The sequence below is a fragment of the Podarcis gaigeae genome (genome assembly GCF_964106915.1).
Source record: "Podarcis gaigeae genome assembly, chromosome: 6".
Taxonomy (NCBI): domain Eukaryota; kingdom Metazoa; phylum Chordata; class Lepidosauria; order Squamata; family Lacertidae; genus Podarcis; species Podarcis gaigeae.
Genome location: NC_139682.1, coordinates 98442316 through 98467993, shown reverse-complemented (window position 1 = coordinate 98467993; position 25678 = coordinate 98442316). Strand labels below are relative to the sequence as shown.

General features: G+C 41.9%; 1 protein-coding gene across 3 annotated transcripts; it reads left to right on the top strand.

The window, feature by feature from the left end:
• The first annotated feature begins 8301 nt into the window (after nucleotides 1–8301).
• Nucleotides 8302–21043, top strand: TNFSF18 (TNF superfamily member 18). Of its 3 annotated transcripts, XM_083744037.1 has the most exons (5): nucleotides 8302–8461; nucleotides 9856–9926; nucleotides 11701–11792; nucleotides 19092–19122; nucleotides 19937–21043. In XM_083744037.1, the coding sequence occupies exons 1-5, from the start codon at nucleotides 8433–8435 to the stop codon at nucleotides 20284–20286; spliced, it is 573 nt and encodes a 190-aa protein (XP_083600163.1). In that variant the 5' UTR covers nucleotides 8302–8432; the 3' UTR covers nucleotides 20287–21043. The 3 variants fall into 3 exon arrangements, 2 of the variants coding, with proteins under 2 accessions (XP_083600163.1, XP_083600164.1); XM_083744038.1 differs by lacking the exon at nucleotides 11701–11792 and having other exon boundaries at nucleotides 9619–9926; XR_014565559.1 differs by lacking the exons at nucleotides 9856–9926; nucleotides 11701–11792 and having other exon boundaries at nucleotides 19937–20039.
• Nucleotides 21044–25678: the final 4635 nt, after the last annotated feature.

Below are 25678 nucleotides of genomic sequence, written 5' to 3'. Positions count from 1 at the left end.
AACCATCAAGTCTCTGGATTCCTTTAACGGAATACCCTTCAGATAGGGATGGCGAGAGCATTCTCCCATCCCTATCACCTGAACCAGAGCCTATCCGCCACACAAGCACCCACGCTCACCGCCAACCAATCACACCTGTAACCAGTTCCTTAACCCTGCTGACATGGCGGTCAGCCACAAATCATTCCCAATCACAGACAGATGAATCCCATCAAGTCTGTAAAGGGACGCATCACAGAAGGCAATGGGATTCACCATCCTGCCCAAGGCCAGAACCTCCTTGGCCAGAACCTTCTTGGCCACCACTCTCTGGATGCACCTCCTGGCCCTCTCGGTGGCAGCTGGGCATCGGCTTCCTCGTCATGCACGTCACTGCAACAGCTGCAACCAAAAAATATTGAGTCTGGGAAGAGCTGCCTTCAACTCTTCCAAGTCTGTCAAGTTTCCTGCTTGGCAGGGGGTTGGACTCGATGGCCCTTGTGGTCTCTTCCAACTCTATGATTCTATGATTCTAAGTCCTCCTGCATGCGGGTCCTCAGGCTCAAGCCGGGAGCTTCCGGCAAATCATTCTCGCCCAGCTGCACCACCATCGCCACAGGCGTGCCTTCCGCAGACACCTTCGCCCGCACCGTCAGGAGAAGCTCCTCCCAACACATTCCTTGTCTGGATATCCAGGATACACACACGTGGTCGGGAAGCCTGAGCCTGCATCCAAATCCAGTCTCTGCCACCCTCCTGCTGTCGCAGTGGACAATGCTGTGCCCGACTATCCAGACGTGCAGGGTAGGCGGACCTAGGAATGAACAAAACAACATTGGCAACTGCACCACAACGCTGCTTCCGAACATAAAGTTTTGACCAAACGTGCTCCACCTAGAGCAGGAACCAGCAAGCCACTCCAGTATCTCTGCCAAGAAAACTCCATGGACAAAAACAACCGGCCATTAAAGGCCATAAAGGACCCCCAGATAGTTAAGTTCAATCAAACTTGACTATGGGGTGTGGCGCTCACCACACTTTTCAGGCCAACAGAGCCAGTGTTTGTCCACAGACAGCTTTCTGGGTCATGTGGTCAGCACGACTAAACCACTCCTGGCACAACGGGACACCGTGATGGAAACCAAAGTGCATGGAAACACTGTTTACCTTCCCGCCACAGCAGTGGTACCTCAGGTTACATACGCTTCAGGTTACAGACTCTGCTAACCCAGAAATAGTACCGCGGGTTAAGAACTTTGCTTCAGGATGAGAACAGAAATCGTGCTCTGGCGGCACGGCAGCAGGAGGAGGTCCCATTAGCTAAAGTGGTGCTTCAGTTTAAGAACAGTTTCAGGTTAAGAACGGACCTCCGGAACGAATTAAGTACTTAACCCGAGGTACCACTGTACCTATTTATCTTGTACTGGTGTGCTTTCAAACTGCTAGGTTGGCAGGAGCTCGTCATGTCGTGTGGATTCAAACTGGCAACCTTCTGATCAGCAAACCCAAGGGGCTCAGTGGCTTAGATCACAGCGCTACCTGTGTCCATAAGCGCAGGATGCTATTCTGTCCATTAAGATTAGCTTTGCCTTTACAATCCTAGGTATAATGTGCGTAGGCAGGAATTTCACTTTGAGCATGACAGAAGAAAGGACTTCTTGGTAGGTGGTGCTGTCCATAGTAAGAGCACACCAGAAAGCCTCTTTTCCTGTCTGGAATAAGAGGGTCTCACAATTTCAGTTCACACAGCCAATGGAAAGACAAAGTGCATGCACCTGTGGTGTAGCAGATACAAGAAACCCAAACTTGTCCCACATTTCTCCTTGCCATGTCATGGGAGCTGTGCTATAGATTTCAATCACAAGCACAATCTCACTAAGCTATCCCCCCACTCCCGAAAAGCAACCCCCTCAAATCACAAACATCTATTTTTCTAATTTAACGTGCTGTGAGAGATCCCTGCCAGCAAAAGTAAACCCAAAGCTGCAGTTTGACTGGCGGTGTCAGGAATTGTGCAAAGTGCCTAGGACATACCTCAGAACGAAGGGCCTCATCACAACTGGGTGCTGCACAAACTTAAGGAGGTCCTAGTCTCAAAGTGACTGGTGCTAATTGCAACCTAGCTTGGCTAAAGTGCCAACCCGGTTTCACGGACAAGCAGAGTTCTGCAACTAGCTCTTAACACAAGAAGCCTAAGTGGCCCCTGACTAGCTGCAGACGCCAGATTCCATGTAGGTGGGGTTCAGCTGAAAAGCACATCCTCAAGAGTCTCTTGCTGTCAGGAGCCAAAGTGGCTCAGCTGTGGGGCACGTGGGGCAGCAGCCTGATCCCTCCCAGTCAAGATATATCTGGCCTCCCTTATTTTATTTCATTCCATTTACAGATCCCTTCCTCAAAGTGTTTACCTTCAAACGAGTCCTTCCTAACCCAGCAAAATCCCTGAAATCAGGGATTATAGAAACAAACATTAAGTTGCCATCCGCTGAGGCCCACCCCTCATGGGAAAGTGACACATAATTGGGGTGATCTCCAGAACGTCTCATGAATGTGGAAAATAAGAAATATAGATGGGAAGACATTAACAAGTGAGGGAACAACTTGAAGGGTATCCAAGACAAAGATAAACCTGCAAACTGGGTTGACTCTATAAGCAGCAGCAGATAAAATAAAGGAACATGAATGGAAGAAGAAAAGAATAGATAATAAAGGGAAAGGCAGCAAGCCAACCAAAGGTGCAATCGGATGTCAAGGAAAGATAGGGTGGGGAGTGTATATAGAGACCATGATAGGACGGAAAATGTATATATAATGTATATGAAAAAATGCATGATTGTCATTATTTAAAAAGAATGTGCAATTTCACCATAAAAATAGCCTGCAGCAGGTGAGTGTTCCTTTGAATGGCACAGTGGAAAATAAGAGGCTCCCCCTACCTGCTGGGTTGAATACCTTATAGCCATTTATGAGACCTTCTCACACCTTCCAAAGATAGTGTCAGAGGAGTTTGTTTAGGAGGATGCAGGATTATTCCTTGAAAGCTACAGTCTGCGTGCACTTAGACTATGAAAATTATCAGTTTGTGGGCCCAGCAGCCACATGACAGCTTATTAGCAGAATAAATTCTTCTGTTGGCTGTTCTTTTGTAGAAGGAGCTTCCTGTTTCAGTTCTGAATTGTATGTTGTTTCTGTAAATTACTGGAGATCACCACTGACAAAAAGGGAACTGAAATGCCCTCAAGCCTGGACTCCACAGATTAATAACAAATCATACTCTCATTTTACTAGGTTAACTCAACCCCTCAACTGATGTCATCCTGGCTGAGTCCATGGTTGTGGTGGGCAGTGGTATGCCAGCCATCGCCATCACAGCAGAGATGCCAGGGGGTTGGGGGGGGTATGGGGTTGCAGCATTATCCCCTGGATGCCCCACCAGCTATTTTATGGGAAGTGATTCATGAACAGAATGTAATAACAAAAAAAAAAAAAGCAGAATATGTGCTCAACTGCATACAAAGCAAAGGAAATAGAAAATCTCACCCAATCATATATATTTTTTAAAATATATATTTTCAATGCAGAATCATAACAAAAATTACAAACATTGAATCCAAAATAATACTATACAAACAAAAAAACCCCGGAACATACAAAAGAAAAAAGAAAAAAAGCAGAGGAAACAAAACAAAACAAAACAAAAATGAAAAGGCACACATCTACAGAAGAGAACCATATCATCATTCTAATCTAGTCATTACATACATATACACATATTGACTTCCTTCCTTTGTTCTAAGACCTCAAAAAATTTACTCTTACTGTATTTTTGTGTCTAATGTAGATTACTTCCAGCTTTGTACTTTTTTTTAAAAAACAAAACAATTTTTCTTTTTCTTTAACCCTGTAAAGCTTCATTCATTACATACCGATATACTTACTCCAGAACAATGTTTTTTCATATACTCTTTAGCACATCCCCATTCTTTTAATAATTTCTGGTCCAATTGTCCCCTTATGAATGCTGTGAGTCTTGCCAGATTTATGTATTCACAAAATTTAATTTGCCATTCTTTCACTGATGGAATTTTTCTCCCTTTCCAGTTTTTAGCTATAAGCATCCTGGCAGCTGTTGTTGCATAAAGGAATACTTTCCTTTGATTGACGGGAATATCGTTTGTGATTAAACCTAAAAGGAATGCCTCCGTTTTTTTACTGAAAGATATTTTAAACATCTTTTTGAGTTCTTCATAAATTTCATTCCAGAATTGTTTAATAGGTCGGCATTCCCACCACATGTGAAACATTGTTCCTATTTCTTTTTTGCATCTCCAACAGGTGTTTGATTTGAATTTGTAAATTTTAGCCAATTTTACCGGAGTTAAGTACCATTGGTACACCATTTTCATGAAATTTTCTCTGATTGTATAACATGCCATGAATTTAATATCATATTTCCATAATTTCTCCCATTGGTTCAGACAAATTACATATCCTATATCACATGCCCATTTAGTCATAACTTCTTTTACTTCTTCATCCTTTAATTCCCATTCTAATAATAAATTATACATTTTGGATATATTCTTTTTTGAGTTTTGTAATAATACTTTTTGTAATTTTGATTCTTCTTTTTCAAATCCTATTACTTTATCCTGATTGAATATTTGTGCAATTTGGTGATAATGTAATCATGTGGTACAGTATTGGGTCACCTCTTTGTATGGTCTTAGTTTTAATTGGCCCTGTTCCTCCTTTAGGAGCTGCTGGTATGTCGCCATTCTTCCTATAGTATTTTTGTTTTTAACCGATATTACTTCTAACGGTGAGACCCACCCATGGGGTTTTCGGTTCTAACAACCTTCTATGTCTCACCCAGACCTTGTATAATGCATTTCTAATTACATGGCTTAGAAATTCTTTATGTACTGCCACTTTGTTATAAATCAGATAGTGATACCAACCATATCTGTTGTTCCATCCCTCCAAGTCTAGAATGTCACTATTATCTAACTTAATCCAATCTCTGATCCAAGTAAAGCATGCCACATCGAAATATAGTCTCAGGTCTGGGAGTCCAAAACCTCCCCGCTCTTTTATGTTGGTTAATAATTTGTGTTTGATCCGTGGCTTTTTGCCTTGCCATATAAACTTTGTTAGGTCCGTTTTCCATTTTTTAAAACAATCATCTTTTTTTAAAACAATCACCTATTATGGGAATCATTTGAAAAGGAACAGGAGTTTTGGTAAGATATTCATTTTAATAGCCAAAATTCTACCCCAGAGTGTTAAATTCAATCTTGTCCAAATTTCCATTTCTCTTTTTGTTTCTTCCCAATTTTTTTTATAATTATCTTCAAACAAATTTATATTTTTCATTGTTATTTGGATTCCTAAATATTTCACTTTTTTTTACAATTTGTAATCCAAATTTTTCTACCAGTTCCCTTTTCTCTTGATCTCCCATGTTTTTTACCATTAGTTTCGTTTTTTTCTTTATTCAAAGCAAAACCTGAAACCCTTCCAAAGTTTTCCATTTTTTCTAGAGCCTTTGCTATGCTTCCCTTTGGATTTTCCACCATTAAGAGTAAATCATCTGCAAATGCCCTTATTTTGTATATTTTCTCCCCTAGGGATAGTCCATTTATTTCTTGATCCTGTCTGATTTCTTGATTTAGTATTTCCAAAACCAAAATGAACAATAATGGTGAAAGTGGGCACCCTTATCTGGTGCCCTTCTGTATTTTAAAATAATCAGTCGTGTCATTATTTATTATTATATTTGCTTCTTGTTGTTCATAAATTGCTTTTAGCCCTCTTGTAATTTGGTCTCCCATGTCCATTTGGTCTAATAATATTTTTAAAAATTTCCATGAAACTTTGTCAAACGCCTTTTCCGCATCTACAAATACAAAGGCTAACTTCTTACTCGGTTTCATGTCTAAATACTCGATTATATCGATCATTTCCCTGCCTGGCAAGAACCCTGCCTACTCTTTGTTTATACAATCCTGCAAAACTGTCTTTAATCTTGTTGCCAATATTTGTGCATAGATCTTGTAATTATTATTTAGTAATGATATTGGTCTATAATTGGTTATGAACTCTTTATTTCAGCCTTGTTTTGGGATTACTACTATGTGAGCCTGCTTCCAGGTATTGGGAATCTTCCCGTCTTCTAGTATTCTATTTAAGAGTGTCTTCATAGGTGATAATAGTGATTCCTCTAATTTTTTATAATGTATTGCTGTAAGACTATCTGTACCTGGGGATTTTCCCAGTTTCATCTTACTTATTGCTTGATGAAGCTCTGTCATGGTTATTGGGGAGTTTAGATCTTGAATCTTTTCTTTCTTAATTTTAGGTATATCCTTTCCACATAAATACTCTTTTATTTCATCCTCTGCCTCATTTCCTGCTTTATATAGCTTATTATAATATTTTTATAAAGCACTTATTAACTTCCTCAGGATTATCTAAAGTTCTCCCTTCTTCCACTATTTTATCAATCAGTTTTTCCTTTTGTCTCTTTTTCAGTTGCCAGGCTAGCATCTTTCTGGGTTTATTTGCAAATTCAAACAACCTTTGTTTCATCCATTTAATATTATCCTCAATTTCACTATTTAATATTGCTGAAGCCTGGGTTTGTAATATTTTTAGTTTTTGGTTTATTAATTCATTTTTTGGTTGTTTTAATAATTTTTCATTTATTCCTATTTCTTTCCGTAATTGTTCTAGTTTTTGCTCTCTGTTTCTTTTCCCTGTTGCACTTTGTTGTATGTAAAAGCCTCTTATGAAAGCTTTACTTGCATCCCATATTGTCCTGATGTCTGTATCCTGTTCTTTATTTAATTCAAAAAATTCTTTCATTAGTTCTTGCACTTTTTCCACAATCTTTTCGTCATTTAATATTCTTTCATTAAGTCTTCATCTTTTATTAGTTTTCTTATATTCCTTTTAATTCTAATGTGACTGGGTTGTGATCTGTAATAATTTTGGTCTGTATTTCTCCTTTTTTAATTTTAGTTGTTAAGTTATTTGATACCCATATGCCATCAATTCTGCCGGCTGATTTGTTTACTTCCGAGAAATGTGTATACTGTCTTTCTCCTGGGTTTTTATATCTCCATATGTCAATCAAATTTAAGCTTTCTACCATCTGAAAGAAGGTGTCTGGGAATCTGCCTTTTTTAAAATTTTCTTTCTCTCTGTGTCCTATCTAATTCTATTAATATAACACCATTTAGGTCTCCCATCAAAATAATCTCTTCTATAAATTCCAGTAAATTAGCTTCTACGTTTCTGAAAAATTCTGTTTTGTTACCATTCGGTACATAAACTCCTACTATAATTAAATGTTTTTTACCTTTTGTTATTTTTACCCCTAGTAATCTACCCTGATCATCCTTAAAGATATTTTTTGCGTCTAGTTTAGAGTTCATGGCTCCCATTCAGTCTTTTCTTTTTAAAATCCGCTCAAGGCATCAAGGCAAATGTCAAAACCAAACCTCTTGGAATAGCCCCCACTTTTGGAAGTTGTGCTGCTCTTCTGTGCTTTTTTTGTCCTTAAGTCAGATTTTATGAGGTCTAAAAAGACCCAGAAACAACATACGGAAAACATAGCCAGTCAGTGATTTGATTAGCACTGCACAGATGACCCATAAAAAGAGAGTAAAACAGAGAGTGGTGATGGTGATTCCACAGCAAACCCCTCAGGTGGTTTCTGGAAAGGGTTTAAAATTGCAAACAGATCGTTCAAATATTGCAACTAGTCTACTGGCATTTTTTAAATTTTTCAATCAGAATCCCCCTAGAATGAATAAATACAGATTAGATTTTTTGAAAGGCACACAATGTTGTATGGACCTTGCAAACAAACACACATGGAAAGAATATTCCACCTAAACAAAAGAAGATTCCACCTAAACATTAGGAAGAACTTCCTGACAGTAAGAGCTGTTCGACAGTGGAATTTGCTGTCAAGGAGTGTGGTGGAGTCTCCTTCTTTGGGGGTCTTTAAGCAGAGGCTTGACAATCATATGTCAGGAGTGCTCTGATGGTTTTCCTGCTTGGCAGGGGGTTGGACTCGATGGCCCTTGTGGTCTCTTCCAACTCTTCTATGATTCTGTGATTCTATGGATGTGGAGCACAGTTTTCACCACAAAGCCCTGTCTGGAAGGCAGCTGGTGAAGTGCAAGTGCTGGCAGAGCAATCCTGTGCCAGATGTCTGCCAAAGCAAGGCCCACCCCTTTCCATTGGGCCGGCAGCTGGACAGGCAGCACATCTAAGCTGTGACGCTGAGCCTGGGCTACAGAGGGTGAACGAAGAACCCATGGCAACTTCTGCTTTCATGTTACTTCTGTTTTTGCCCTTGGTTCAAGAAACTGTAAGTGGAAAACAAGGCTTGAGAAAAAGAGAAGAAAAGACAGGGAACTAAGGCAATGAAAGAGTGAGCAGAGATGGTGGTTCTGAAGAAACCCTGCAGTGTGTAAGATATGGGGGGCTGTATGCTGTGGGGCAGGTCGGGGGGGGGGCGTGAGGGAGACAGGTCCACATACTGAGTGATTAGAGGAGGACCTGGAGCAAAGTATGAGGTGGCCTAAAAAGAAAACAATGGCAGATGGGGATGTGGCAAATGATGGAATGAGGAGCCAAAGAGAAGCTAGGAATGGAGCAAAATGACACGAGGCTCAGAGACAGAAGGGATGGTGTAGCCTTGGCATGCAGGAAGGATCAGGCAGAGGAGAGCCAGTGGGGCAGACTGAAGGTTGCTGCCTTCAAAGGGGAACCCTGCCAGTTGCAACTTCTTCTTCTTCTTCTGCTGCTGCTGCTGCAGCATTTGCAGCCCTTAAGGAGGACAACAAGAATCAGGAAGCAGAGGCAGGGACTTGATTTCATATATAGATTTGAGCCATTCAGATGGCTTGACTGCACATTCCTAAAACAGTGGTACCTCGCAAGACAAATGCCTCGTAAGACGAAAAACTCGCAAGACGAAAGAGTTTTTCATTTTTTGAGTTGCTTCGCAAGACAAATTTCCCTATGGGCTTGCTTCGCAAGACGAAAACGTCTTAGAAAATGTATGTACAGTACATTTTCAATGCATTCCTATGGGAATCCGTGCTTCTTAAGACAAAAAATTCGCAAGACGAAAAAACTCACAGAACGAATTAATTTCGACTTGCGAGGTACCACTGTATTAAGTCAAAGCTTTTGAAACTCACGTAGTTCAGATACGTGGACTGTTTCACAAGGAAAACCAAAACTCTTGTACATATTGACCTTATGTCTCTTAAACTTTAGATAAAAATAAATTGCAGTACATTGTATTTCACTATCCAGTGCCCTTTTACAACGCTTCATAGACGTAAGCTAAAGTTACCAGATGTCCCCGTTTCCTGGGGACAGTCCCTGTATTTACAAATCAGTCCCTTGACAAAATTCAGTGAAGTTGAAAAGTGTCCCCAGATTCATTGAAAAAAATCTGGTAACCTTAACGTAAGCAGCTGATGTGACTGTCTTCCTCAGCAGCCCTCTGCTGTCCTTGGAGCAGTTTCATTTCACAGCCTTTGTGGGGTTTTGAGCCAGAGGAGAGGAGTTCCTCCTCCTACGTCAGTTTCGCTCGATGTGTCTCCTCTTCTACAGCCCAGACTGTGATGAAATACAATCCCCACCCCTTGTTAAAGAAGGTAACCTCCAAGCATATAAATATCTTTCCCATGGCTCAGGGCTACTAACTTCTGGAGACGTTTTTAAGGAGTTCCAGTAAGCACAGGCTGGCTGGAGCTTCTGCCATGGAGGCGCTGGCTTTCACAGAGGGGCCCAACCCTCACAATGACCCCCAAACAGCAAGAAACTATAGGATTACCCTGTGTCTTGCAGCATGTTTGGTCATCTTGATGCTGGTTTTACTTCCATTTTCTATCGCCTGCATTCTTCTCCATCACAAACAGGTAAGCAGATAACAAAGCTCTAGAGAAAGATTTATTTAAAACATTTTCCTCCTACTCTTCAGCTGAGAAAGCTCCCAGAGTGAGATCATTAACAAATAAGCCAGTCGCTGCCCTCAGGTTTACAACCACAAGACAGCAGAAAAGGCGAGGGGGGGAGGGGGCAAGCAAACAGGGGCTCCAGTTCTTGCAAGTTACAAAGTTCTTGCGAGGATCCCCTTGAGGGAGAAGCGCCCAGAGGGGTGAGTGCTAAGGGGGTGCCCCCAATTCTCACCTATGATGCTGCTGCTGCAGCCCAATGGAACGACTGATGTTAGTATATCAATGATTTGTATTAATTAGTAGTTGTAACAATTTTATGTCTATGGTAACTTTATGGGAAATACAATACTGGAACTTTGCAGCATTGGTCTAGTGGAATTTTAAGGAAGAGCCAGTGCAAAATAGTTATTAGACTGCTGTGACTCAGGAGACCCCAGGTCATAAAGTCATGAAACATCTTTGGGGCCATTCATGCGCCCCAGGCCCTTGTGGCGTGGATAAAATGGGGAAGGGGAGAAACCATACCTGCCCCCTAAAGCTCCTTGGGAGATGGGATAGAAGAGGCATCAATGAATCTCTGCCCTGCGGCAGGGGGGTGCTTTTCTTCCCATGGCCCAGGTGTTACTGACAGGTGGTGTCTGAAGGAAAAGTGGGTGAAGCAACAGGTGTGGGTCTTACCTTCGGTGGTGAAGCAAGCCACTCAGGCGCCTGGGGTGGCATGCCCAGGGGCGGGGTGAGCTGCCCATAGGGACGGGGCACATTGTGGAGCCTCCGGAGTCTGCCTGCCTCCTCCCACTCAGCCGTCCTGCAGCTGGGGGGGGGGGAGCAGCGGGCAGACTGTTTGGGCAGTGCAGAGCCTGCATGCACCCAAGCCACCGTGTCTCTCTCAGGAGAGACGTGTGGCTCGGGCACGCTGCAGGCCCCGTAGTGAGTGTTGCCTGGCATTTTGTCACCCCCCTCAGTGGTGACACCCGGGGCAGCCCACCTCCACTGCACCCCCCTTCCTGCACCCCTGCTTACCTATTCACAGCAGGCTCCCCTCCAGCCACTCAAGCATACTAGATGCCCCCACTGCTCTATCCTAGAACCGGGAGACAATGCCAACCAGGCAAAAAAAAAACCCCTCAGGTTGTCTGGAGAGTGTGGCCTGGCAAGAGGGTGTGAGGCCTGGAAAGAGTGTCAAGGGCCAGGTATAGGGTCCTGGAGGGAAATAGTTGGCCCCAGAACTGAGGTTCCCCATCTGTGCTCTATGAGATGTTATTTTTAGTTCCTCCTTGTCCATGGTCAGAGGAGCTGTGACAAAGCACTGTGGCTTCCACTAATAGCACAAATCACAGAATCATATAATTATAGAGCTGGAAGAGCCCCTGAGGATCATCTAGTCCAACCCCCTGCAATGCAGGAATATGCAGCTGTCCCATACAGGGATCGAACCTGCAACCTTGGCGTTATCAGCACCAGACTCTGGCACACCCTGCTACCCTGCTCACGAGGTGCAGTTCCATGACAATTGTTCATCAGGTCAGGGTGGCGGGGGAAGCCAGCCAGTCAGAACTCTGAGTTCTTTAAGAAAAGTAGTCTATTATTTATATGGGTCTTATGAGGATTCAAGCAGAGGTACTGGCGTAAACGAGCACCCCACCTCAAATCGTTGCAAGCAGAACAATTATGTGCCTGGCTCAGGAATGAGGTTGAAATTCAATTTGGTTCACATTTGCCTGGTTTGCGCTTTCAGAAACAATATGCAAAGTGAAATGGTCATCTGTCAAGATTCTCCCTTTGCCAGTTCTCCAGCCCAGCAATGGGTACAAAAATGCAAGCACAAAGGTAAAGCTTGCGTCCTTATTCAAGTATATATAATAATGAAGATCTGAAGAAGAAGGAACTGATGACTCGTTTCCTTTTTGCTTCATGAGGAACAATAGCTAAATACTGGGGGAAATTCAGTTTATGACTCTAGAATATGGGTACACTAGTGGCCAAAATTGTGGAAACATTTTGGAAAAAGTGTATTTCCAAGGTTTGATGGCTCATAACACCACTTCTTTTTTAGTAATACCGTAAAATATCAATGGAATGAAGAATGTAATGTAACAAAGTTTGTTCAATTATCTGTATTCTATCAAAAGTTATAGCCAAAGAACCAGAAAAAGGAAGCACAACTTGCTTAGGTTGATATGCAGTAGCTTTCCTTCATTTGAATGTAGCCAGTGAGCAGGAGGGTTTAGAGAGCCAATCGGGTGTCATCTTGTTTTGGCAATGATTCAGTCAGGTCACAGTAAGATTCAGCTATTGATGTTACATACTGGAGCTGAGAGGAGGACATTTGTCAGTGTGTTATGCGATTGCTATCAAGGTGGTTGGGGTTTTTGTGTTCTTTCATTTAGTGAGCTTGAAAAACATAATAAATAACTTTAAAGAAATGGTGCAAAGAGTTGACTGGTCACCCAGAAAGTGAAGTAAAATAGTACTATTAAGTGAACAAAGCTAAAGTTATAAAGAAATTAGAAGAAAAAATGGTGGAAACTTAACCAAAGGTGGCGTTTCTAATTTTTTGAAGAGGTATAAGGAGACTCAGTCACTACAAAATCAGACTGGTAAAGGCAGCAAAAGGTGCACAACAGCAAGTGATGATAGAGGAATTGAGAGACTGTGCCCACGTGACAGAAGAAAATCATCTGAGTGTATACAAGATGACATGGCGTGATGTAATGTGAAGTTGAGTGCAAGGACAGTTCGGTGCAGACTGCAGGAATATGGTCTAAATGCTAGAATTCCAAGGGAAAAGCCATTGCTATCTCTCAAACAAAGGTTGAAAAGGCTAAACTGGGCTAAACCCATGTTAACTGGACAGTGGAACAATAGGACAGTGTTATTTGGAGTGATGAGACCAAAATCTCTTTGCTCGGTCGTGAAATATTTGAGAAGAATTGCAGAAGATTTACATCTTCCTTTTATTAAGATAAAGGTAAAGGACTCCTGGATGGTTAAGTCCCGTTGAATTTGACTCTGGGGTTGCGGCGCTCATCTCGCTTTCAGGCCAAGGGAGCCGGCGTTTGTCCACAGACAGCTTTCCGGGTCATGCGGCCCGTAGGACTAAACCGCTTCTGGCACAACGGGACACCGTGACGGAAGCCAGAGTGCATGGAAACGCAGTTTACCTTTCCACCACAGCACAACTGTGTGGAAATTATTTTTGAATTTGCCATTACCTTCAACGGATTGATAAAAACAGAAGATGGAAATTATGGTTTCTAGCTAAAGGACGGCTTATTTGTCTTGGAAAGGAGATAAAACAAATACGTTTGGACATATGTTTGTTACAAATGGCAGAAAGCCAGATTTCCTCCATTTTGGGATGTGTCACAGTGGAAAATCACAGACATGAGAAAAGTGAAAGTGAAATGCCACGGACAGGAAAATAAACACCCACACAGAAATATATTATATTGGTCTAACCTGCTTGCCAGACGAACTAACGAAGGATCAACATCAGATCAACATCCAACATTATTGGAATTACCTGGACTAATTAAAGAGAAGCAGTACAAATATGAGATCATCATCACCCCCCGAACCTCAGAGCACGGGAAGTCAACCAAAGATTTATAATTTGGCATAAAATTCGGACTGTTTGTTAATTTTATAATTTGGAATGTTTTTAATGTGGTTTTAATTGGATTGCTAAAATGGAAAACTTAATAAATATTATTATATAAAAAATAAAAAATAAAACAAATTCAGAGAAAGCTATTACTGTATTTTTCGCTCTATAGGACGTATCAGACCATAGGACACACCTTGTTTTAGAGGGCGAGAACAAGAAAAAACAACAACTCCCCCTCTCTGCTCAGTGTCCCTTCAGCGAAGTGGCAGGAGGCGCGGCGCAGAGAGGGGGAGAATTCCCCTCCCCTTGTTCTCCCCCTCTAAAACAAGGTGCCCTTCAAGGTGCATTCAGTTGCCTTCAGGCGGCTACCTTGGAAAGCTGGAGAGCAAGAGGGGTCGGTGCGCACCAACCCCTCTCGCTCTCCAGGCTTCAGGTTCCTTTCGACCTGCTCTTTGGGGCTGGTGGGGGGAAGCCCACCGCCAGCCCCAAAGAGGAGGTTGGGGAGCAGCGGAAAGGCGCGAAGCCTTCCCGCTGCTCCGCAAGCTTCTCAGGGCTGCCGGGGAAGCCCGGGGCTATGGCTTCTTTAGCCCCGTGCACCCTCTCCCGGCTGGAGAGGTGGCGCACAACTAAAGAGGAAGCCAAGACACCGAGCGGGATGCTTCCCGCTTGCTGTCTATGCTTCCTGCTCACTGTCTTGGCTTCTGCCATAGCCACTCTCCAGCCGGGAGAGGCTGCCCGCGGCTATGGCAATACCCCCACCTCCCGCAAAAGCCCACAGGAGCCGCGCACCCTTTAAGGAGCATGCGGCTTCTGTGGGCTTTTCTACAAGGAGGCAGAAGGGACTGATTGGCCACGTCAGTCCCTTCTCCCTCCTGAGGAAAAGCCCGCAAGAGCCGCGCGGAGCTTGTGTGTGGCTTTTGGGGGCTTTTCCTGTCTGCCTCCCCCCTGCATTCGCTCCACAGGATGCACACACATTTCCCCTTCATTTTTGGAGGGGAAAAAGTGCATCCTATAGAGCGAAAAATACAGTAATTAAAAATGTCTCGTATTAGTGAAAATAATATACAAAATGCATTACATTACATGTAATTGCATAGGAAAATGTCTATTAGGAGACATTCACACTAAGAAGCTGATCAATTCTCAAGATGACTTAAAAATTAATTCACAGACTGATGTGGAAATGATTGGATAAATGAGAAAGATACTTTTTATAATAATAATATTTGAATTATTATTATTTGTTTATGTATTTTTAATAATCTTTATTAGTTTCCCACATAAACACATATACATAGATAACAAGTCATACAAAGCAAAACTAACGAAAGTAAAGAAAAAAAGAAAGAAAGGAAAATACAATATATTACAATTAAGTAACAAGTTAAAATGTAAAACTTCCAATCATTCTCATTATACTACTTATATTGTCTATGTTTTCTCACACAGATTTATATTATTTCACATTATTTTTATATAATCTGATAAGATATCTGATACACTTTTTGCTTACAAGTATCAATCTAGTTCTGCAAGTATGTTGTTGCTTGTACAATACAATTTTAAATATTCCTTAAATATTTTCCTTTCTGCATATACTTTCTGGTTTGAAACTCCTCTGACTCTTCCCGTCAGTTTTGCTAGTTGCAGGTACTCAGTCATAAGAGTCTGCCACTCTGTTATCGTTGGTAGTGTTTCATTTTTCCAGTTTCTTGACACTATTATTCTAGCTGCTGTGATTGCATCCATAAACAATGGTCTTATACTTTTTAAAAATTCTATTGGTAGTATACCTAATAGGAAGATCTCTAGGGTTTTTTTAAATGTAAATTTAAATAACTTTTTCAGTTCACTGTAGATGTTGTTCCAAAATTCAGGGATAACCAGACAGTTCCACCACATATGAAAATATGACTCTATGTCCTTTTTGCATCTCCAGTATGTTGGCGACCTGCCTTTATACATTTTAGCGAGTTTTAAAGGGGTGTGATGCCATCTGTATAACATCTTCATAGTGTTTTCCCTGAGGTAGCATGCCCTGAATTTAATATCTGTCCTCCACAATCTTTCCCATTGTTCCATGTAGATATTGTATCTAAAGTCCTGCACCCACCTTACCATTACTAGTTTAACTTCTTCCTCTTTTATTTCCCATTCTAATATGTAGTCATAAATTCGTGAAATGTGTTTTCCTTTATTGTGGGTTAACTCTTTTTCAAATTTGGATGTTTCTTTTGCAAGACCTTCTTTCTTATCTATACACAATCTTTGGTTTAACTGAAAATATTGGAGCCAATTCGACAGGTGGCTTTTGATTTCATCATGTTTCTTCAAAGTTGGCTGATCTTTATCTGCTTCTAGTAATAATTGGTACGTGGGCAACTCTCTTTTCATATTCCTCTTTTTAACTGCTATGACTTCTGCGGGTGAGGTCCACATTGGTATCTTTGGCTTCAGTAATCCTTTATATTTAATCCATATCTTATAAAATGATTTTCTTATCACATGGCTCAAAAACCCCTTGTGGACCTTCACTTTTTCATATATTAAGTAAGTGTGCCATCTGTACCGATTGTCGTGGCCTTCAAGATCTAACACATCTAACACATCTTTTAAAGTGAGCCCTTCTTTTAGCCATACCAATCCTGCAGTTGCATGGTATAATTCTAGGTCTGGAAGCGCAAAGCCTCCTCTCTCTTTTTTATCTATTAGTAATTTGTGTTTAATTCTCGGTTTCTTTCCGTTCCAAACAAATCTTGCTATTTCCTTTTTCCATTCTTGGGAACATTTCAATCTTCCCAGGATTGGTATTGTTTGGAAGAAGAAAAAAACCATTCTGGGAAGAATATTCATTTTCACTGCTGAGATTCTTCCCCAAAGATATTTTTTTTAAAAAGATCTTTCCAGGATTTAATGTAGTTGTCTTCATACAGGTTTATACTTTTGGTTCATATCCAGATCCCCAGATATTTAAACTTATTTTTAATTTCCAGGCCTGTTCTTTCTTGTAATTCTCTTTTCGCTTCCTGTGTTAAGTTTTTGGTCATTATTCTTCCATATTTTCTTTTGTTGTTGTTTAGTCATTTAGTCGTGTCCAACTCTTCGTGACCCCCTGGACCAGAGCACGCCAGGCACTCCTGTCTTCCACTGCCTTCCCACGTGTGTATCTGAAGAAGTGTGCATGCACACGAAAGCTCATACCAAGAACTGACTTAGTTGGTCTTTAAGGTGCTACTGGAAGGAATTTTTTTTTGTTTTGACTATGGCAGACCAACACGGCTACCTATCTGTAACTGCCTTCCCACAGTTTGGTCAAAATCATGCTGGTAGCTTCGAGAACATTGTCCAACCATCTCGTCCTCTGTCGTCCCTTCTCCTTGTGCCCTCCATCTTTCCCAACATCTCAGCCAGTTCCATATAGTCTATCAGTTGCATCTGCCATTCTTCCAGTGTGGGTAGATCTTGAGTTTTCCAATGCTTAGCGATAAGTATCCTTGCTGCCATTGTTGCATAGAGGAAAAAAGTTCTGTCCTTCTTTATCACCCTCTGGCCGACAATACCCAGGAGGAAGGCCTCTGGTTTCTTAGGGAAGGTATACTTAAATACCTTTTTCAACTCATTGTATATCATTTCCCAGAAAGCCTTCACTCTAGGGCACGTCCACCAGAGGTGAAAGAAAGTTCCTTCATTTCCTTTACATTTCCAGCATTTGTTATCAGACAAATGGTATATTTTGGCAAGTTTCACTGGGGTCATGTACCATCTATATATCATTTTCATTACATTTTCCTTCAAAGCATTACATGCAGTGAAGTTCAACCCAGTGGTCCACAACCTTTCCCAGTCTTCAAACCCAACATCAGGGTCTTTTCCAGGGAGTCTTCTTTTCTCATGAGGTGGCCAAAGTATTGGAGCCTCAGCTTCAGGATCTGTCTTTCCAGTGAGCACTCAGGGTTGATTTCCTTAAGAATGGATAGGTTTGATCTTCTTGTAGTCCATGGGACTCTCAAGAGTCTCCTCCAGCACCATAATTCATATTATACTAATTAGGTCTATAGCTGCTGGTATGCTTTGTTTCAGATCTTGTGTTGTTACAATTAGATCGTCGGCGAATGCTCTAACTTTATAAGACTTTTCCCCAATCACTATTCCTTTTGTATTTTCGTCTTTCCTGATATTTTGTAAAAGTGGTTCTAGGGCTAATATAAATAACAGAGATGACAAAGGGCATCCCTGTTTTGTCCCTTTTGCGATGGGGATATTATCTGTAAGGTTGCCATTTATAAGAAGTCTAGCTCTTTGTTGGTGATATATTGCTTCAATTCCATTTCTAAATTTTGTTCCTAGTTCCATTATTTCTATCTGTTTTTTCATAAAATGCCAGGAGACATTGTTGAATGACTGTAATTTCCCCTGTCCTTTATTCCCTCCAGATCTGTCTAGTTGTGGGTTTATTAACCCATTAAAGTCTCCGAGTAGTAATACTTTATCTTCCAGGTAATCCAACAGCTTTGTTTCTAAGTTCTTGAAAAAAGCTGCTTGAAAAAAGTTCTTGAAAAAAGCTGCTTTTTTCTCATTGGGAGCATACACCCCTACTATAATAATTTATAGTATTATTATTATTATTATTATTATTATTATTATTATTATTATTATTATATTTGAATTTATACCCTTCCTTTATCCCTGACAGGGACTCAAGGCAGCTTATGGACAAGCTCGCTCATCCTTCCTTCCCTCTGTGGCTGGGTACCCCCATCCCAAAGGGACACAATTCAGCTTGGTGGCCAAGGGAGGGGGAGGGTAGCAGGTGGCAGCAGCAGCTCTTTTGGGAGGGGGAGGCCTGCTGGGGCTTCCTCTGATTACAGTGAAATGCTGCTCCCAAGATGGAACATGGTCTGCTGGCAGCTCCTTTTCCCACTGGAGCTGTTGCGCTGCTACGACTCATGAGTGCTGGCTCTCAGTGATATTCATGCTGGCAGCATCTTCACAAACATCTGAGGAGGAGAGGCCTGCTGGGCTTCTCCCACCATCAGATGAGTTTCTGCTTGCCCCCGATACTCTGCCCTGGAACCCACGGTGAGTTTCTCTTCTTGGAGATGGGACAATGGGCAGCAGATAGAATTTTCAATCATTATCTCAGATATGTAAAACCTGCAAGGGTTTTGGGGCATTGGAGAAGCCTGATTCCTCTTCAGGTGAGTCTAAGCCTGTTTGCCCATCTCCATTTGCCACTAATACCAAGTACTGTGTACAAAAGATGAATTACGCTTTCGTTAGCTAAGAGCTGCTTTTATCTGAGAGCGAGAAACAGTTTGAATGCCGTGTTTGTAGATTTTCTCTCTCCCCCCCCCCCCCCGGAAGTCAAGTAGCATTTTAGCCCCACAGCAACATGCGAGGTAGGTTAGGCTGAGAGACTGTGACTTTGTGCCCAATAGAGATTGGACCTGGGTGCCCCTGTATGAAAGGAATACTTGAGTAATTACATAGTGAATTCCCAACTTTTCTTTTCTCCACAGTCACCCAAGACTTGCTGGATTCATGGATCTTGTAAGTACTCAGATCTGCTTGATATTTTTTTTAATTACCATCTTTTATTTATTTAAGACACTTCTATACTTCTTTTCATCAAATATGTCTCAGGGTAGTTAAAATGATGAAGGACCATTCTACTATTGTGATTACTATTCATCCATCCATTCAGTTTCATAATGGGATTGAGGAAAGCTGATTATTTCTTGAAGTTTCCTCTGCCCCCTTCACTGGTGCTGCCTATGCAAAAGCAGGGCATAAGGACTAATTCTGCACACACACACACAGGTTCTGAGTGTGAGGTTGACTCAAAGTCTCTCTCATACTGAATGGACATGAGGGAGTTGCAGGGCTGTTGCTGCACTGTCCTAACCGCCCCCAGCTGTGCATGTTAGCCAGGCACCTCCTCCCTTGTGTGATGGGGCTCTACATGCATACCGAAGTATTGGTACTGAACTTCTCCACATCCAATTAGCCAGGATCCCTCCCCTCATGTGCAGGAACTCTTTACACATACATCAGCGTGTTGGGCAATCGTCACATGGTTTGCAGAAGTAAAAAAAACCTAAAACAGCTAGGGGGCCCTGCCTCCCCCCAAAAAATTAGCTCAGTGAATGCTGAGCTTCCTCAGTAGCCACAGAATGCAGAAAGCTAGTTGGAAAAGAAACGTGGAAGTATCTAGGAGACAGAGATGACTGGTTAGAACGCTGGAAAGGAGGCCTAGGAAGTGAGACTGTCGGATACCATTTTGCTGTACATAATAGTACAACAACAATAACCATTTTTTGTACTTCGTTTTTGGTGTTCTTCTCCCCTGGTTTATGCCTGCAAGCTCCAGTCCCTTCTGACAAGACTATCCATTGGGAATGGAAACCCATTTGCCCTGGCTCTGCACTGACTGCAAGTCCCTCCTCACTGGAAATCTTGGAAAGTGGGATGTATTTTGTCTATGCTTATGTGGCCCTTACGGAGGAGGCCTCGACTGAACATCGCTTTTCTGTTTACCTGATGGCCGACTCTCAGGTTCACAGTGTTTTCCAAGGGCCCAATGCTATGCTTGCATTTATAAACATGGGAAGGCCATATTTCCTGAAAAATGGAATAAAGTTGCACTTGGACATTAATGAAGGACTCACACATATTGACAGCAATAGAACATACTGGGGGATTTTAAAAATTTAACAAAGGCATCAACCTGTGTCAGCTTTTACTAAGTTGAAAGAACTTGCAGAATTAATTCCTGAGGGGGATTCTGGATTTCTCAGCACTACACCAAGGCGTTTGCCCATGTTCCTGGAGGTCGGCTGGTTGCCCAGTCTTTGCCTTACATTTCCCAAGACCATATGCTTTGGCTTTGCTTCACTGCAGCCAACAGGCAGACTAGATCTTTTTGCACAAAGGAAGCAGAAACTGCAATACCTTGACTCATCCAAGACACATTTGCACCATTGAATTGAATATCCTGCCTAAACCAAAGATGGACGGAAGGTAAACCTAGATGTACTGGTAGATTTCTGGGTAATGTGCAGTAAATTTGCAAGAATCTCTGACTCCCAATTGTCTAACAGTCACAACAACTAAAAAGCCTCCATCCCACCCCCAAATTTAGGTTGCTGAGAGATAACATTGTGGGGAGGGAACCAGAAGGGGATTTTTGTTTGAAAGAACTTGTGAATGAACTTGTGATCACTATCATAACTAGCCTCACGAATTCCTGAACTGAGCATATCCTTAGAGGTATTCCCTTCATTTAATTATTCGTATATATATCTGCCTATCTTTTTAGGATAAAAAACACTGACGTGAATGTCATTGGGCTTCTTCACACTTGCCTTTTGCCTGACTCTTTTCAGGCAGAGATATGTGCTTTTTTGTAAATAATTTTTTATTACTTTTTAACAGTTACATTTTCACAAATAAAAGCCGTAATTAACTCACATTTCTACCAAATCTAAATTTATACAAGTACCTTCTCTTTGAGATTTTTTAAATTTCTGGACATCCCCCCATACCCACTTCTGGTTCCTTATATTAACCCAATTCTTCTGCATTTCCATACTTAAACTTTTCCAATTATTATTTAACTTAATTTTATCTAATTTTCTACTAGTTGCAAGCATTTACTTAAAATCCTGCCAATGTATCAACTTGTTTACAATATTATTTGCACATAAACAATAAACGATTCCCACTCTTTTTTAAGCTTCTCGTTCTCATAGTCTCTGAGCTTTGCCATTAATTTTGCCACTTCTGCATAGTCCATTAGCTTGATTCGCCATTCTTCTTTTGTTGGTGTCTTTTCTTCCTTCTATCCTTGGGCTAACAATATTTGTGCGGCTGTTGTAGCATACATAAATATTTTCTTCTGTTCTTTAAGAAGTTCAGTTCCTATCTGTTAAGTTGTGGGTGAACATATCAGACGACACAGCAATTCTTCAGACAGCTCTTGTTTATTCACAAGCCAGAAAAGAACAGGGCTGAAGGGTTCAGCCAACCTGCTTATATAGAGCTCAACTACAAAGCAACAATAACAATTTTCTGTAACTATCCAATCACTGAACGTCACTTTCAATTCCTTATTTGCCTACACGGACCTGAGTGAAAGCTATCTAAAGTATCCCCCTGCTGGCCCAGGGTGAGAACTTCAGTACATAACACCCCTCCCCACCAAGATAAGGCGTTAGTACCAATCGTGATGGCTTCCTTATATACAGCACTACACGTAATGGTTCAATTAGGCACAAAAGCATATCGGTTACATTTCACATACTTCCATTAGACGGACAGTGTTACATGTCCAACGACATAGTCCTTTAAATAAGTTGGGCGCTTGGAAACTCTGCCAGACAGCCGAGGACTGGTACCCAGGTCCAGGGGTCTGCCCGATTCTTGCTGAGGCTGTGGTGCGACCCTAGGTTGCATTGAAACCAAGTCCCCTGGATCCGCTTCTGTGGGTGGAACCTGCGCAAGTGGAGTTGGCGGAATGTCAGGCACGGCAGTGGTCTGAGTCTGTGGGGAGTCCGGCAGACCCTCTGAAGCAGCTTGGTTCAGCTCCATGCCCACAGTTTGCAAGTAGGTGGAGCCTCGCCATCTGTAAGCATCTGTTCCGGAGCCACGAGCGTGATTGGGGGCACTGTGGTAGTGTCCAAATCCCCAACCCTGTGCCTAAGCTGGTCTTGTGGATCTCCTGGGCAGAGCGTTCAGCAGCTTCCAAGGCCGTGGCCTCCTCAGTGGGTTTCTGCAGCATGAGGTCTGGCTTGGCAAGGAGATGCCATTGCAGATGGATGTCCCGGACCCTGCAGATGATTCAATCCATCAGGGCATCGTCTAAGTCTCGGATCTCGCAGTGCATTGCGGCCTGTCGGAGGGTGGTGGTGTAGTTGTTAATTGACTCCCCTTCTGCCTGGTTCCGGTGGTAGTACACATGGCGGGCAGCAATCTTGGACGGCTTCGGCATGTAGTGGCTGCAGAGCTTCTCTCGAACCACGTCCCACAGCGCTGCCTGGACTGCTAGTGGTGCAACCAAAACTCGGGCTGTCTCAAACACCTTGGGCCCATAGAGGCTGAGGAATAGGCCCCACTTACGGTCCTCTGACCTTTCCGTCAGCTTGTTTACTTGGAGGTGGCAGTTGAACCAGTGAGGTAGGCATCCCATGATTCAGAGGCTGGGGCAAACGGCAGTAGAGGCACGAGTGAAGCCATGGCTCTGATGCCGACATGGAGGGTGATGGATGGAACACCGTGCTCTAGCCAAAATGGTCAGCTCTGAATTGGTTCTGTTCAGTGGTTTCGCTCAGTGTTTCAGCTCAGTGATTCAGCTCATCTCAGAGGGTGGCCGTGTCTGGCTGTGTCCCATCTTCGTCACCAGTGTTAAGTTGTGGGTGAGCATATCAGACGACACAGCAATTCTTCAGACAGCTCTTGTTTATTCACAAGCCAGAAAAGAACAGGGCTGAAGGGTTCAGCCAACCTGCTTATATAGAGCTCAACTACATGGCAACAGTAACAACTTTCTGTAACTATCCAATCACTGAACGTCACTTTCAATTCCTTATTTGTATATGTGGACCTGAGTGAAAACTATCTACAGTATCCCTGCTGGCCCAGGGTGAGAAATTCAGTACATAACACTATCAATCCTAGTAAGAAAGTTTCTGGGTTTTAAACAAAAGTTATTTTAAACATTTTCTTCAACTCATTATAGAACATTTCCCAGAAGCTTTTAATAACCTTACATTCCCTCCACATATGATAGAACGTACTGTTGGGATACTGCCAGGGAGACAAAGGCCATCATGCCCCCATGCCGTCTCCGGACGATCCATCAACCTCCCGTAGAAATGCAGTATCAGTCCATTAGCGACACAAGCCTCAGAAACATCTTTCCACATTCCAAGGACTGTGCACGCCCTTTGCAGAGTTCGCACAACAAAAGATGCACTCAGGAGAGCATTATTTACAACTTTATTCAGCGTTGGTTAGAACAAAGAAAAAAACATGACTGCCTGCTTCGATGTCCTTGCACAGAGAGAGGAAACAAAAGCAATATACAAAAACAGAAACTGTGACACAACAACCTGCTCCCTTCTTAAGGTGGAACGGAAATATCCTAACACGTACCCTTCTTTTCTCTACATTTCCAGCACTTATTAGAACTTGTTCTGTACATTTTAGCAAGTTTTACTGGAGTTAGGTACCATCGGTACATCATTTTCATATGGTTCTTTTTAAGTGTGAAACATGCAGTAAATTTCAAATCCGTCCTCCAAAGCCTTTCCCAGTCACTCATGTCCCACATCCTTTGCCCATTTTATCATTACACACTTAACACCTTCCCCTTTGGTTTCCCATTCCAACAGGAATTTATACATTTTTGACAGTAATTTTTTATTATCTTCTACAATTTCTCTTTGAAATCTTGATATTGTGTGGCTAAATCCTTTCTTTTTGTCATTTTTAAATTTTTTCTTTATTTGAAAATAATGTAACCAATTGATTACCTTCTCTCTAATTTTCTCAGATTCTTTTAACTTTAATTGGTTGTCCACTTCTGTTAGCTCTCTATATGTTGGCCATTTAGTCCTCATATTTACCTTTTTTAAAGATACTGCTTCTACTAGGGATATCCACCATGGTCTTTTTTGTTCTATTAAATCTTTATATCTCTCCCATACCTTAAAAACCACATTTCTTATTATATGGTTATGAAATCCTTTGTGGACTTTTGCCTTCTGATACCATAAATACACATGCCAACCAAATATGTTATCATGCCCTTCCAAGTCTAACAGGTCTGTATTCTCTAATTTAATCCAATCCCGAATCCAGAAAATGCCTACTGCTTCAAAGTATAATTTTAAATCTGGTAAAGAGAAACCTCATCTATCTTTGACGTCAGTAAGAAGTTTATATTTTATTTTCAGTTTCTTCCCTTTCCAGATAAATCTTGTAATATCCTTTTGCTATTCCTTGAACCATGTGCTTAAGTGGTCTGTGTGTTATGTACTGAAGTTCTCACCCTGGGCCTGCAGGGGGATACTGTAGATAGTTCAGGTCCACATATGCTTATAAGGGATCGAAAGTGACGTTCAGTGATTAGATAGTTACAGAAAGTTGTTACAATTACGTTGTACTGGAGCTCTGTATAAGCAGGCTGGCTGAACCCTTGAGTTCTGTTCTGTTCTGGCCTGTGAATAAACAAGAGCTGTTTGAAGAATCTCTGTGTCGTCTGATATGTTCACCCACAACTTAACACTGTGTCTGAGCATTCCCACCCCCCATGAACTCCCCCCATGAAAACCTGTTCTTTAAAGCTGAATCAGAGGAAATGTCCATTCAGTTTTCTGCACATTGACATTTGCTCCGATTGAGCTTTAAAGAGCAGGAATGCTCTGGAGGAGAAAGGGGGGGGCTTTAAATTGCAGACCATGTCTGTAAAGATATGTGTAGATAAGCCCTTAGTTAAACGCACATGGCACTTTAATGTCTACAAAGTGCTTTGCACAATTATTTCAGTAATTGTAACATCGTCTTTGCAAAACAGATGACAATTATAATTCCCCTATATAAGAGTAAAAATGTATATTAGTCATTCAAAAATCCTTTCTATTCTTTTTTAAAAAATCAAAAATCAAAGCACAAATGCCATTAATAAATTTAGTTCAAAATTCCAGATATCAAAGAAGGCAGTTGGATGAAAAATCAGTACATTACAAAATACTGATCAAATGTTTCACATCAGTTGAAGAGTATGTTTGTTTTGCCAAAAAGCAACTAAATATTTCAGAAAATGTTATTAGGCTTTGTCTTCCTTTCTTTAGCTTTACAGACTTTGGGAAATAACAGTAGACAGCAGACAGACAGACAGAGGGTTTATCTTGTCACTCAATGAAAGAGGGTTCTGATAAGGGCTTGTTTTCAGTGTAGTGCTAAGTAAGCGTCTCATCAGCACAAGGATTTCTGTTTGCCCAAGGGATGCCTCCTTGTGCCTCCTAAATGTGTTCTGGGGGGGGGGGGGACTTAACCCTCCAGAGCAGATTTGGGGTGGGTGTGGGGCACACGGGGGAGGAGAGGG

Bases quoted from the DNA above. Each gene is read 5' to 3' on its own strand.
- TNFSF18 (XM_083744037.1), top strand. From the start codon at position 8,433: ATGGTGGTTCTGAAGAAACCCTGCAGTGT. The intron at 8,462-9,855 runs GTAAGATATGGG...TGTGTCTTGCAG, and splicing joins CTGAAGAAACCCTGCAGTGT to CATGTTTGGTCATCTTGATG. The intron at 9,927-11,700 runs GTAAGCAGATAA...TTGCGCTTTCAG, and splicing joins TTCTTCTCCATCACAAACAG to AAACAATATGCAAAGTGAAA.